This window comes from Netta rufina (genome assembly GCF_964035555.1).
Source record: "Netta rufina genome assembly, chromosome: 11".
NCBI classification, from domain to species: domain Eukaryota; kingdom Metazoa; phylum Chordata; class Aves; order Anseriformes; family Anatidae; genus Netta; species Netta rufina.
The window spans coordinates 922,593-938,098 of record NC_140134.1 but is presented as its reverse complement, the minus strand read 5'-3'; the positions used below and the strand labels follow the sequence as shown (position 1 = coordinate 938,098).

Below are 15,506 nucleotides of genomic sequence, written 5' to 3'. Positions count from 1 at the left end.
CAAATAGCAATGAAATTACTCCCTGCAGTTTACAAGGGCAGAGCATGGGCTGATGTCTTGTAGCCTATTATGGAAAAGGTAGTACAAGGGTTTAAAGCATAGGTTAGAGTAACCAAGGCAAAGCACCCCATCCTGCAGGCACTGAGAGGGAAAGTGGGCAAAAACCAAGAGGGGTTCTGCAGCCAGGAGGGTCACTACAACAGCAAGCAGCCGATTATCTTGGAGCACTTGTTCACCCTGAAAAAAAATCATGTAGTTGCAATAACTCAATAACTTCTCCAGCTTTTTCTTTTTTTTTTTTTTTTTTTAAAGAAGTCCTTTTCTCTCCCTGAATATTCCCAGACTAGGAATTAAGATTTTTGACTACACTTATTAATACATTAAGTGTCTTTGCAAACCTAGGCCTTCACATTCTTGGAAGGAAAAGATTTTATAAATACACAGACATAGGCAGCACCCACATACCTTATGAGACATACAAAATACTATCACTAAGCGTGACTCAAGATATAGGTTCAAAAGAATATTTCTTTCTTAATTGACTTACACACCTGCTGAGTCTCTTCCAACAAAGCTATTTATTTTCTTAAATAAAAAGCCACAAGAAAGACTTGACTTCAAGCTCCTTCATACCCCTAGCAAGCCTTAACACTTGCAGCAGATTTAGTATCCTTTGTTTTCTTTAATGATAGGTCTCATCATGAGATGTCTGTTCCAGCTGTATGACTCAACAATTCTAAATACATTATGATCAGCCTGGAGTGTCCACTCCTATCTTAGGAAAGTTGCCTGATATCTTCCCCTCATTTGACTTTTAGTTTAAGCTGAGTTTGGAAGCATGTCTGGAGTTAATTGTGGAAAAAAAAACATCAACAGTTTAATTGGTGTTTTATTTAGAGAGCCACAGTATTTTCTCCCCAGATATACCACATCTATGCCATTATCTAATTTCCCTCTTGTCCATCACCTTCCTAATTCAAAACCTAGTTATCAAGCAAACAGTTATGAAGGAAGTAAAACAACAGCATATGGTGTTCACAAATATGTCTTCCTCATTCTCCAGATATGCTGATGCCATTCACAAAAATCAACCCCAAGCTGAAGCAGCCTTTCCCCTGCTGCTTCCCTTGGCCTCTTCCCATTTATGCACGCACCAATGTTCAGTGTTCCTCCTGCCCATCTGGGGTTTGCACTGTGTCAAAGTCCTCAAAACATTTCAAGCAAACAGGACTGCACACATATCTTCAGTTTAAAAATAGGAAAATACATTTTGCCTTCTATCGCTGCCCTTATGTGGGACAAGGTGGGCTATTTTGGATGTCTCTGAGCAGCATGATGGAGGACGGTGACGAGAACCATATGCTGTGCAGAGCAGCTGCTTCAGTTCCACAGGGACATGGTGCCATCAATGCACCCTCACCTCTACCTGGGGAGCCTGCTTGGTCAGCAGCTGCTTGGCACCTTCTGCAGTCACAGCCTATTGAGTTTTAATCAGTTATTCACCTTGACCTTGTTCAGACATACATTTTCCCCCATTTTCATGCAGCCTCATACCACACTATAGAGCAATGCCATCTTTGAGTTTCACAGCATCCTTGGACCAGCCGTCCTTGGGGTCCTGATTGCTTGCTTTCTCACGGAATTCTGTGCATCCCTAGAGCGTAGATGTAGTTATTTTTCATGCCATTCTTAATATATCAGAGTCAAAAATAGAATTACTCCATGTAAAAGGCAAGGGGGTTGTATCTCTGGAGAAGGAGCAGTTACTGCAACAAGAAACAGCTTCAAGCACAAAAATAAACCCACAGTTTTCTTCCTGAGCACATGAGAAGTGGGGGAAAGAAAAATCAGTGAAACAGAAACCAATAGCCTGTTGAATCACACATACTGCATGGAGGCCTCATTTAATATTTAGAGATGATATTGCCAAGCCTTGCTCTCCTAACATATTACTATATTCCTACTGAGAATCAGTGGCTCCCATGTGATAAAGAGACTGCTGGGGAAGGAATAAAAATCATCTGAGCTACAGATGCTCTGCAAAGCCTACATGTCCTGTTAGCGAGGAGTTATGAGCATGGTAATGACTGAATGCAAACACCACAGGATCCCAAATAACTCCATAGCCCTCATTTTCTCTCGCACTACCAGTGGAGGATATTAATGAACATGCAAGAAAGAACCTAAAGTCATTCATGAAATTGGGCTGAGTTCCCTTAAGACTCATTACAACCACCACAGCATTCAGACATCAGAGCAGGGTGTAGGTGCTCCCAGGCTCCAAATCCTCACCTACACCAGGAAAGCAGCCAGAGATTGAATCAGGAGGTTTGTTTCTGGGCCTCTGCAAGCAACTGCTCAAAGCACAGACCCAAAAGGCATAAAGCACCTGCCACACTGCTCAACACTGTCAGTCCTGGGGCCATTTCTTCTTTCCTCCTCTTGGAGGTGCAGGCTGTTTGTTTTGAAGAGGCGAGTTGTACCTGCACTCCAGCAGCAAGAATGACTGCGTATTGAACACAGAAAGCCTCGACAGCTTTAGGTGAGGTGATTCTGGTTCCTGCATCTCCCATGCTTGGATGATGCAGGGAGGTTTTCTATTTTTCAGTGCTTGCAATTTTAATTTTCCAAGTTTTTGCACAACATGGAATCTGCCAGCCTGGAAACTGATCATGAAGTAGCACTGCAAGCATGTTCTGCCAGTCATATACAAATAGTTGCCACAATAGTTGCATATATGTAAACACAGAGTAGTTACAGATCTTGAAAGCTTTATCATGGATTATAAGAGTCTCGGTGGCAAATAGTACCTTCACAAGAAGATCTTTTCTAGGTAATCATTACATGTGTAGAAGGATATGACCAACATATTTTTCCACACAAGTCTGACATGTTTTTTTCCCCTTAACAAGAAAATTGTCTTACTGTTCCTTATAAATAAGATGTTCTCCCAAAGAACATGTCCTGTCTAAGCAGGAAACAGTTTCTTAGCACGTAAGAAGGAACTTACTACTGTCCTGTTATGAAAGTCACATGTACTAACATTAAAACAAACTTAATTTTCTATAGCAATAATTACTTGTGTAATTAGACTTTTAAAAAATAAGGTAGTTTTGTGATTAACAAAAAGTACATCATCTTTAAAAAGAAGAGGGCGTAGGAATCACAGGAAATGTGATTAATTGTGGGGAAGATGCAATTAAGCACAAAATATTTCAGAGACTGTAGTAAAAACGCTGAGTTGATGCACAGGATTTGCTGGATATTAAAAAAATCACAATTTGAAGGTGAAAAAAATCCCCAGTAATTCTAGATGCCCTCTACTGCCTGCACAGAGCTCTCTGCTGCTTTCCAAGCTATCCATATCTACTGAGGAACCTGCTCTTGCATTGTGGATATATCAGCATGTTTCTCTTCTCTAAAAGGTTTTCGGCTGAAGTTACCATTTAAAGAAAAACATTGCCATTATAACCATAAATTATTTCCATCTCAAAATATAAGAATAGGATCAATGGCAATTGATGATTGCCAGTCCTCCTGCACAGCCAGACCTGAGCTACTCACATGCAGGGCTGGGGTTTCCCAGTAAGAGCAGTTTCCCCCTGCAGTCTCATTCCCTAAAGCTCAGCCCCAGCAAAGTCTTGGTTTGTTATGGCTCCATCTGCTGCAAATATCCCCCTTATCGAAGCTTGCTGTCAGTGTGTGTTTTGTCTTGCAGCATCAACCAGAGTTAAACTTTGTCGAGTATGGATGTTCAGTCTGTTTGATGTATTTTACACTTGCTATCAACGTGAGTAACATCGAAAGTCTTTAAACCTGTTTATAAAATACGATTAATTCATCAAAAACTTGCAGTTGTATAGCAAAGCTTAAACACCAGTATTTTATTAGCACTTGTGGCAGTAAGACTTACTCATCTCTGCAATACCTATGCATTTCCAGATAAGAAAAAGCTTGTTCATAGTCTGTGTGCAGCACCCTGAGGCTCACACAAGGCCCCTGCATTGCTTACACTTCCCAAAAGTCAGCCAGACATTTGCTGCCTTGGCACAGCGTCCCTGTGTGTCACCAAACAGGAAGTGCAAAGCTTAAACCAAGTGTTTGAAAATCAGTCCTCAAAGATACCAACACTGCAATTAGACATTAGCAGCCTGCTTTAGATCTTGGTTCCGATATGCTATCAGATTAGTAAAATTAAGGGTTTGGCAGCCATTCTCAGAGCTGTGACTTGGCTGCCCACATGCCTTGCTTGTCCTCTGCAGCCTGCCCCCAGAGACACCCCTGCAGCAGCATGGTCACTGCAGCATCCCTCCACTTGGGACATGGCACATGAGGATGGTCCTCACTGAGCCCTTTTAGTCAGGGATTGGCTCCTGCCTCACAAGCTATCAGGACATGACTGGGGCGAAACACCTGATTTGTCTGGAGATGAAGCAGTCACAGCACCACACCAGCTGTCACAAAGCCCGGGCAGCTCCTGAAGGCCGCCACACCAAGGCCCAGTTCCAGCAATGGGACAACACTGTTATCCAGACTCCCTTTGCCAGCTCCTGCCTTTAGACAGAGCAGCACAGACTGATTCGCATCCAGCTTCTGGGGGGCAGCAGGAAAAGCACTTGGCCAGCCCCAGCGGATCAGGTGGAGGCAACAAATAAGCTGCTTCTCCCTGGCTGCAGCCCAGAGGCCAGGCAGAGGCACTGGCAGCAGCTCAGCTGCTCCATCTGCATGGCTTTTCATTGCTGAAAATGCTCCTCAGCTCCTCTGCCAGGCACTGGAAGGCTCACTCCATTATGCACCAACATTATATTATTAAAGTATTTCAGCAGCTGGCTTGTGTTTTGAAAATAAGATTATCACTAGGCATCTCCAGTTCTGAGGTCACTAAAAAGTGTTTTTTTTTGGGGGGGGAGTGATTGCTGCTTGCATGAAGCACTGAGAGCAGTGTTCTTTCCCCCACTCCACCTTCCATTCAGTCACGTTCCCTCTGTTTGGGGCTGTTGCTGCCATTTCAGCCTGACTTCAGAATTTTGGATACTGGTATTTGGCCCCAGGGCTGTGTAATTATCACTACTGAACCTCCCATTCCCCTGCAGAATGGAGCAGCCCTCTTACACTCATGGTAACCATTTAGAAGTGCTAACAGTTTGAACACGCCAGGCTCCCTGTGCTTACACATGTTTAAATTGGCCCTCCCTGAAGGCCGATATATTCCATCTGGTCTATTGGATTTCTTGGCTTAAAGTTACTGGAAACACTGAATGTTTCTTCTGCAGTGATCCCATAGCTGTCCAAGAGCAATACGCACACTTACAGCCAGCAAGCTGTACTAAAACACTGTGGGAGAAGTACTTCTACGCTTCTTTCCCTGCCTGGTCTTAGAGCTATTTTGAAATCCCAAGTTCCACCATTTGCTTTTTCTAACCTATCTTATGGCACAAGTGATACGTGAAGGGTAAGTACAATGCGCAAGTTTTCTGCTTCCTACTTCTCAATGTTTTATCTGATGGTTGCACACTGAGCAATAAGAGGTTTCTGTTATTTATTTTACATATTCTTATTTCTAAAATAGCACTCACTTGTTCTTGTGCTTATAATTTTACTTAACAGGTTAATAAAACTTCATTTATTTTCCACAAGTGTTATTTATGCTCTATAAACTATTTATGTCAAGAAAGAGACATTACAGGCAACCAGGCTATACTTAAGCAAGCTCTCAGCAACAGCAGCAACATTTGATCAGCCATGTAGTTATCCACTGCTCATTTAACTCCCTGTAGGAGTGGTATAGAATCACCTAGGTTGGGAAAGCCTTTAAGATAATAACGTCCAGCCATCACCCTGACCTACAAGTCCCATCATTAAGCCACATCCCTCAGTGCCACAACTCATGATACAGCCCATACAGTGCCATGGCTTACAATAATATCACTGCCTCCTTCATTCTCATAAGCACCTGCACTCCCCAGGCTCTGGGGCAGGTGTAGCACGATCTTAAGACACACAGATGCATTCGAACTGTGCCACATGAATCACTGAGATCATGAACACAGCACATCCCTTTTGTGCACAGTTGTGCCCATTCCCACAGCAGTTTCCATAACACAATCTCTCTTACAGGAGCAGACTTGGAGGGTATATCCGTCCTTTGGCTTAGTCCATCTCCCCAAGGCACAAGCACTGCTAGCAGCTGGATGGATGCCCACATTTCCAGTAGCTTTGCTGACTCCTTGAAGCCTGCTTCTTGCTGCAGATACTGCATTGCATTTGAAAACTGAGGATTCAGGAACATTAAAAATAATTCAGCCTCTTCATCATCTTTGTTTTCTTATGTACAGTATGCCTCTTGTTCAGTTCAAGGGGCAGCTCTTTGCTAACTTAGAGGACAGCTGCAGCACAGAGGCAGGGACCTTTCCTGACCCTCTTCTTCCCCCAGCCCCTCAATGCCCTCAGCCCCCCTCACCTCTGTGGGACACATGCAGGCTCACCAGGTGCCCCACAAACATGCACTTCAATATGGATCCAAAAGCACAGCACCCCACCAGCTGCCACAGGCTGGTAGTGTAACTCATCACAGCATTATTCTCCCAGTTTCAATGGGCGATAACACACACAGCTGCAAGCATCATTTGGCTTTAGCTGAGGCAGTCAGTGGCTAAGCTGATTGATGAACTGGCACAAGCTGCAGCAGGCACCGTAGTAACAACTCCCAGTGTCAGACAAGCAAACTTAACTCCACAGGTGGGACAAAACCAGATAAATTGCTTCTTATCTCCTTATCTTCAAAGCAAGCCTGTTAATACACTTAGCAGAAAATCTGTGGTTGGCAAACTCTACCAAATCTGAAGATCAGCTCCTTCCCTGCAGATTTTTACCTGTGAACAAGCGCTCCCTCCAGAGCTCACAGCAATGCATTTTTCAGCCTTTTGCCAGGGAGAAAATAGCCTGGCTGCAAGACTTTTTTAAGGCTTTGGCTAAAGGAGCTAAGTGAGAGTGAAATGGATTCATCTGCTCAGGGTAGTTGTTTCCACATCCACGTCATTGCTTCCAGAAAGTCAGCCACACTCTCTCCCATGCTTGTACTGTTTCTGCTGTCATGTATATACTGGGTGAATGGCTATTTACATGAAAATACAGTTGCTGAGCATTTAGTTCTAACCATTTGTACTTGGCACAGCCATCATTTTGAGAATATTACAGATGCTCTTGCCTTTTAATCTCAAAAACTCTGAAAACACTTATAAAACTCAGATATCCCCTCTGTAGAGTCACTGAACTCTTCCCACACTTCTGCTATTAGGCAAGCCTGTTATTAGGCAAGCCTGTCATTAAGGTTAGTGGATGGGAGGTGTCCTTGTCCCGCTCGGCGTTGCGTGCAGGAGCTGGTTGCGGCCAGTCGAGTTGAGCACGGTGCTGACTGTGTGCGCCAGGCCCTCTGGCACCCCAGCTGCTTCAGCCTGGCACCAGCCAGGGTTTGTTGTCACCGCTGTGGAAATACGGGTCTGGGGAGCTGCATTTTCTGAAGGGTGGGAGATTGCTGTGGGATTGATCCCTTGATCCCTTCATATGGGCTTTTGGAATAGCTTTTATCATAGACGACACTTCAGATGGTTTAGAGAGGAGTGCAAATCTGGAGGCAAAACCCATCACTGCTTTAGTGAAAACTCAGGTGCCAGGATTTCTGTAACGGAGGCTAACCACTACCCAGTGAAGTGGCATGCTCAGAGGCTGCATTTTCTTCTTCAGATTTGGTGTACTGTTCCTGAAAGTTAATGGCATCTATAATGCTGTTGGTGATCTGTTTTGCTACAAAGCAGAAAACAAGTGCTGCCTGTGGGAGGTGATGACGTTTAAAGGGAAATGTGCTGCAGGAAGAAATGTCTTCCACTGTAAACGTGCAGTCCACACAGAAGCTAGACCTTAATGGTGTGGCTAACCGCCTGTGGGCTTTGGGAGCCCACTGGTGGCCAGGCCACTGCTGCTCCCTCTCCCCTCATGGACACCCTGGTGTCCATGTGTGGGGCTGGGTGCATGTGTGGGGCCTGGCCAGGCCCCCAGGCCTCACTTTACCTCACGCCATGGCCCAGCAGTGTGTATGCACAACTCCTGCTGCAAGGTCCAAGCATAGAGGGACCCAGCCAGGTTGGCAACTGGGGAATATGACACAGCGGCTGAATTGGCATGAATACCAGTCAAATTAATATTCTAAAAGCTTACTGCAGTTATTTGCAGGTTCTGATCAAAACAGATACTGAACAACCGCATCCACTTGATTAATAGCAAACGCTTGCTACAGAAACAGACACTAATGCTAACCTCCCATTTTACTGTGTTTAATGCACATAATTATTCATCACAGATACTATTTATATACCCCTGTACTGCAAAGTGAAAGAAAGCTTTTGTCTTGGTTTTTATCATTTTTAGATTAAATCCAAGTTTTTCTATTTCCTCCAGTCAGCAGATCAGGCCCACAGTTTTGTCTCCAAAGGACAGGCAATTCTTTTAAATATGTTGAATTATTTTTTCCAGGTGGTGGTTCAGCTGAAATTAAATGCTACTCTTTTCTGTTGCTCAGTGGTACAGATGTAGCACACAGGGAAAGATGACAACTTTAACGTGATGACAACTTTTAACTAGCAAATGTGGATAACAGTTTTTAAACAGAGGACTTTAAATTCTTGGTGCTACTTACTGCTGCCTCATGTGACAATGTAGGAAGCACCAAGAGGGAAAGAAGGCTGGGGTGAGAGCACAGCAGCATGAGCAAAGGCCATATAGAGTACTGTGATACAAGCACACATTTAGAGTGCAATACCCCAGGCCCTACCACAACAGTGACGAATCCCTGTTGCACAACTGAACTGCAGCGTGGCTGCTGCAGCCACACGTTCATGCCCTGATGGCTGGAAGGAGCCTCAGCCAAAAACCCACTCAGGCTCCAAAATCAAATCAGCACAGGAAGATTTGATTTTTTTTTTTTTTAATCTCTTAGTGGACCACTTCCCCAGCAGCTGGCAAAGGGCACAATTTCTCCATTCTCCTCACATCAGACCGAGCTCCCCCAGCTACACACACACTCATCACTGTTTTGGTACGATGACAAAATGCCCTTAGCTCCTACAGGGACTCCACTGCTGCAGTACTAAACTGGGTGGTTATTTCATATGAAATGTTTCTGTTTCCTTTAGTTTGGTCACATAGGGTCAGTTAAAAAACGTTAAGATGAAAAGCAGAGGAAGGTCAAATTAAGCTCTACCAGTAGAGCTTCGTTGGATAAAGTTCATTAACAGTAGCCACATGCTCCAAAGGAACTATCCTATCCTAGAACTATTCTATTCTGAGTGGAACCTGCAAAGATAGGTAAGAGACAGAAAAATCCAAGATATTTACGTTTATTTGACAACTGTCCAGCAAATAGCTGAGGTATTTTCAACTGGCAGGAACTGCATGCACTGAAGCACCAACGTTTTGCAAAAATCACAGCCTAGAGTTTTGTAAATTGGTAACAAACTGGAACTGTGGCGATGAAAGCAAAAGAAATGCCCTACTCCGATTTACTAGCCTGTCTATGCCGCTGCTGCCTGACCAAGGAGCAACAGTGTCTCCTAGTGGCCAAAAGAATAATTCTTTCAGGTTCACGTACATGTTTGCCCGTATTGTGCTTTTTGCTTCTCCGTGATAGCTCAGTTACCTTCATAAACACATCCCAACGGATCTTTCTGCCAAGAAAGCTTTAACATTGAACTACGGAATAGAAAAAGCTTTGTTATTGAACCAGTGACTAGAAAAGAGGTGGCATAGGTATCCCCCACCACAACGTCCTATTCTTCACTTGTAAACAAAAATCCTCAGTGACAAGACTTGAAACATGGATGTCTGAAAGCCCACGGATATACTTGGGAATTCAGTGTTGCAAATGTTCCTGTTACTGCAAATCATGACCATATGTAACGATCAATTAAATAAGCACTACCTCAGTTATACACATGGGTACTACTTTTCCTACCTGTTTGTGAAAATGATTCACCAAATAAAATTAACATTTTCTCTTTTCTCTGCTATCCTGAAACAGGTCCTGATTGTTTCAGTTCCAAGAATCTTGCACTGCAAGCCCAGAAAAAGCTCCTGAGCAAAATGGCCACTAAAACCATGGCTAACATGCTAATTGATGACACAAGCAGTGAAATCTTTGATGAGCTGTACAAGGTAACAAAGGAACACACAAGAAACAAAAAGGAAGCCCATAAAATTATGAAAGACCTGATTAAAGTGGCAATAAAAATTGGGATCCTCTATCGAAATAATCAGTTCAACCAAGAGGAAATGGAAATCGTAGACAAGTTCAGGAAGAAGCTGAACCAAACTGCCATGACAATTGTCAGTTTCTATGAGGTAGAATACACTTTTGATAGGAATGTTCTTGCAGAACTTCTGAATGAGTGTAAAGACCTTGTGCATGAACTAGTAGATCGACACCTGACACCGAGATCCCATGGGCGTATCAACCACGTCTTCAATCATTTTGCAGATGTGGAATTTCTAACTGCCCTGTACAGTCTTGATGGGGATTGTCGGCCATACCTCAAAAAGATCTGCGATGGCATCAACAAACTACTTGATGAGAAGATCCTCTGAAAGTACGCTCAGAAACAAGAAACCAACCAAAAACTTCTGTCTAGAACTGGCCACCCTTCATGAGCCGTGGTGAGCATGCGAGCTTCCTTTGTACCGTTCTTGATACAGTCTCCAGCAGGAGCCTGAAGGTGCTCACTTGGCTCATGATGAAGTGGAACACCTAAATCAGAAAGCTATCAATGTTAATGTTTTGTTCCAGATAATTGAGTCTTTTCCAAGGAGTGGTGTGAACAAGGCTGCTGACGTATATTGTTCAGAAATAGATTGCTATACATCACGATCTTACTAGCTTTGTGGTCAAGGCTGAGCACATGAACGAATGTAAGCTCCAATGCATGGCTATGTAAAAATAGGTGATGGAAAAAGAGCAATGCATGGAAATTACCCCTAGGCTCCCCTTGGTGTGTATGTTTTCCCACACTAATTGAAAAGTCTTAGAAGGTAAGGCTCTCATGGATTAAGCTCTCTCCTTTCTAAAGGATCAGGAATCATTGTGAGAATGCATCTCTGATTTCACATGGTATTTAAGTCTACTAGGGGATAAAAAGTAATACAAATTGAGTAGAAGTGGTACAAAATTTAAAGAGCTTTTCCATGAAACAATGTTCTCATTAGAGATTTTTGGTTTATACCTTCTAATAAGAGAAGATTTCACTTTAATTTTGAAAAGCAGCTCAGTGTTTCAAGCTTAAAGGTAATTAGAAAATTAGACAAAGTAGTACAACATTGGTTCTCCCTCTCTCAGATTTTGGGTATTTGGTAACATAGCTGAGGCTAAGGCTGAAGGTTATGCTGCTCTTTGTGCTCTTACTGTTTTGCCCAGCAGAGCAAAACACTCTGCAAAGATTTTGAAATTGCACTTGTGAAGAAATCAGTGGATCTATAAAGCAACATTAACATCTCATATCCTCAAAAGATAACATTCAGCCTAGGTAAAATGGTTTACCATATCCATGATGTGAATTTGTGCCTACAGTAAAATAGAGTTGTGACAAAAAAAGGAGCTCCATCTGCTATGCTTGCAGTGCCATCTTAGTGCAGAATATCCACAGCCCTCTTAGCTCCAGTGACTCTGGAAAGCTTCATAAACAAGCTTTTGTTCTGTTTTTAAATGAAATATACTGATGTCTTTAAACCAAAAACATTTTGAAGAGATACTAGTTTCTTGAAAGTTTTGTTGGGATAAAGGGAGAACCAGAGCAGAGCAGATACTCCAGCTTGCTGGATCTCACAGCTCAGCTGATGGTGCTGCCTGTCTCTAAGTAGGGGGAGAATGGGCAGAAATCTCTCCTCTCTCCTTGCTTTCTGCATCTTATCCCACAGATTCACCTCAGTCCTTTACTAGGACACAGAGAACGGACAATCCCATTACCTGGAGATATCATATTGCATATATTATAATGCAGAGACTTACGTACTTTAAAATTGACAAAATGCAAGAAGCCATTCCTCTCTAAAGAAAACATCCAAGGGTTATCACCCATTACTTCAAGATAACAAAAATTTATATTTTCCCATTTAAACTCTTAAATAATGTGGTGGTGGAGAAAACTTTTCAAATTTTTATTTTCATTCTTCTGTCTTTCCTCATCCCAGAAAAACTGTAGCTCATCTCCTGCAAAAACAACTTTAACCATTCTACTGACTTTCATACAGGTAAGAATACACATACCCAGATCACGTATTCACTACGGTTTGTACAAGAAGCGTTTTTTATCTGTTCCCAGGAGAATGCATTTTGGAGCACAGGAGGAACACTAAAAATGGCAGCACAAGACATTACCAGGGCAGTTTGTAATGATGTAATTTTCCCTCATGTTTCCTTCAACCATAAAAGTACATTTAGTAGCAATGAAGGTAAACTGTTCCTTTGCAGCACAGCACAGTAATAGCGTATGAACTTTTGGGATGGAAAGTCTATTAAGATTTGCCTTACAAGGTTGCAAGTTGAGACATTTGCAGAGCCATATTTACATGCACCATTAGCTGCATTCTTTCTCAGAGCATGTACTTGTCAACTGATGCTTTTGAATAGTAGTTATTGTATCCAACATTCCTGCCCCAGTGCACGTCAGATTCTGTGTGTTTGTTTCTCTTGTGGCAAACAAATATAAGATGTTTTTTAAAGCCAGACAAAGAGATTATTCAATATTGAAGATATCCACAAGGAAAGAGATATCCTATATATGACTTCCTTTTTGTGCAAGTATCAATATCCAAAATCTGATATTTTAGGCCAGCTGAACATCTGTCATTTACAAATCTGAGTAGCCTTAATGAAATAAAATGTTTTTGAGCATTTCTCATATTTGCCTATCTGGTATATTCATTGTTTACTTTTGTACTAGTAGTTTGGTATGTAACGACATTGCTAATGGACAATGTCCAGGTCACTTTAAGTATATGATGTATTATCATATTTGTGGATTAAAGATGTGTGATTACTGTCCTTTTTGCTTTTGATTTATTTTTCTACCATCCAATGTGAACTCAAATTAAACAATAAGATGAAGGAATGGATGTAATCTAACTTTTTCTACCTTCAACTGTTCAACCTAAAAGGTCTTTGAAGGGCAGGTCTTGTGAAAGTAGGCGGTAGGTATGCAGACAATTTACATGTTTAAAAGAAAACTGGAAACCCCCATTTCTGTTGCATTACATGCACATAACACAAACATGCATCAGCAACAAAGGAAAGCTGTTTTCCACCAAGTTCTTGAGCAGTTGACCTGAGGGCTGATGCTGGCTCCATGTATTCTGCGCTATGGTCAAGGGTTTTGGGTTCAGAACCCCCCCACACAAATCCCAGGGAGGAAAGTGCACAAGCTTCTGCCTCCAGGGCCCTGACTGTCCCCAGGCACAGCCTGAGCATTCCCAAGATACTCTCACAGTCTGTGTCAAGGCCAGAGCAGTTGTAACACACCCTGATCTAGCTCTGTACCAAGCACCTTCTTGCAAGTTTTCCATTATTTATTTAGTTCCTGTTCAGCTGTGACTTCAGTTAGAAGACACACCCTGGCACCTTTCAAATCCCTACCCTAAACAAGGTAGATACTGGAATTTACCAGAATGTTTTAACAGCAGCGAGCATATATTCCTCTGTCCTTATTCCCAGAAAAGGCAAACAGTTTTGGCTGAAAGAGCTGATTTGCAAACAACTCACATGGCAATTAGACCAGAAGCAATTAAAGAGTAGAACAAATAGAAATGCAAACTACCTTAAAAGGCAAGTTTAAGGCGACCTTAATAAGTGGTACTTCAAGTACCACTGCTGGTAAAACACTGTTCTCAGGTTAATTTTATTAATCATACCATGGCAGGACACAATATTCTCTGCTTCACCACTGTCAACTTTACTACAGATAAAAACATGAAAATTCAAGAAACTCTCAAGAGTAACCACTTCTGGCATCCTAATGAAATTCTACACATACCACAGAGCAGTACGTTGCACTGAACTAATCTCACTTGAGTTAGAAAAACATTCTCATAGGAAGGCATATAAAGTACTGACCCTGAAAAGAACCAAAAGGTAAAACACCATTACCTCTTATCACAGCAACAGGATTGCAAAAGCAAGTCTTAACTGGATGACTTCAGCAGATCCATTTTTACCTGCTACAATACAAGCAACACCAGAAAAAGACAATACAGATTCTTACCACATAGAAAAGATAATACAGCTTTTTATGCTGTTTTATGCTGGAGAAAAAAAAATATTAGTATGAGATAACCATCTTCCCAATATTTAGAACCATCAGTCAGTGTCATTTCTGAGCTACTCACAAGTATAGAACCTCCAGACAGTGCTATGCGTTACATAAGTTTGTGCTCTTGGCTCCTTACGTGATCAGAAGGGGTTTGGAATACCCAACAGAAAGTACTGTGGAAGTGGGAGGGTTGATATACGTTTAGGAAAAAGCACTGCATCATACTGTCCTGCTGCACTTTCACCAATTTTCAGACCAAAATGTTTCATTAAAAATATTTGAAAATACTTTGAGAAAATGAGGAAATCAATAAAACAGGTAAAATACTGATCCCGTATGATAATTTATCTGTTGACTCCAGAACAGTCTGAACTCCAAGCTGCCCATGGCACACAGCAGTAAAACAGTGGAGTCTCCTGCTGCCTAGGTTTTTATGCAAAACACTGTTCAACTGTCATTTCAGAAAGGTCAGTAGGCTCTGAACAGCTTCTATATCCTTGTTGAAAGAGAAATCCTTCATGCCAACAGGATTATGTGCTCTGTTCTCTCTAGCCTACTTCCACACATTTTATTTCATTTTCCCAGAAAATGTGTTAATCCTTCAAGACCTACTAAGTCACAAAGAAAAGAAACTAACACACATATTCCCTTTTAAAGTTTAAACAAACTCCCTGCCTATTTCACATCTCCCAACCCAAGAAATTCTAGACAAGTAGATTGAAGCACTGCTTTACCAAGACATGAACAGGGGGTGAAAGTGAATGCCAAAGCCCACTACTTAGTAAAATTGCAAACAACATTCCACATGGCTGCATTTTTGCCAGGAACTGCTCTCAGACGTTGTCTAAACCTATACATTCAGGTGTTAATACAGCTGTTAATTTAGGTGCTTGCGGCGCGGGTGCCGGCCGTCCCGGGGCCCTTGTGGCCGGGCGGCCCGGGTCCGTGGAGCGGGCCTCGGCCGGCGTGGGGGTCGGCCGTCCCGGGGCCCCTAGGGTCCGGCCTCGGGCGGCCCGGAGGCCGGCACTCTCAGGGCCAGGGGTCCGGCCTAGGGCGGCGCGGGTGCCGGCCGTCCCGAACCCCAAGATGCTGGCCTCGGGCGGCGGGGGATCCTGCCGTCCCGGGACCCGGGGGTCCGGCCTCGGGCGGCGCAGGTGCCGG

The 15,506-nt window shown here is 42.8% G+C and overlaps 1 protein-coding gene across 1 annotated transcript in view; it reads left to right on the top strand.

Annotated features, from left to right (window-relative positions):
• TNFAIP8L3 (TNF alpha induced protein 8 like 3) overlaps positions 1 to 10,635 on the top strand; it is a gene marked incomplete at its 3' end in the record, with an annotated part of 43,213 nt that extends 32,578 nt beyond the window's left edge. The window contains exon 2 of the mRNA XM_084293571.1: positions 10,073 to 10,635. Coding sequence (XP_084149697.1) covers positions 10,073 to 10,635 — 563 coding nt within the window. The remainder of the gene's footprint in view (positions 1 to 10,072) is intronic.
• Positions 10,636 to 15,506: the final 4,871 nt, after the last annotated feature.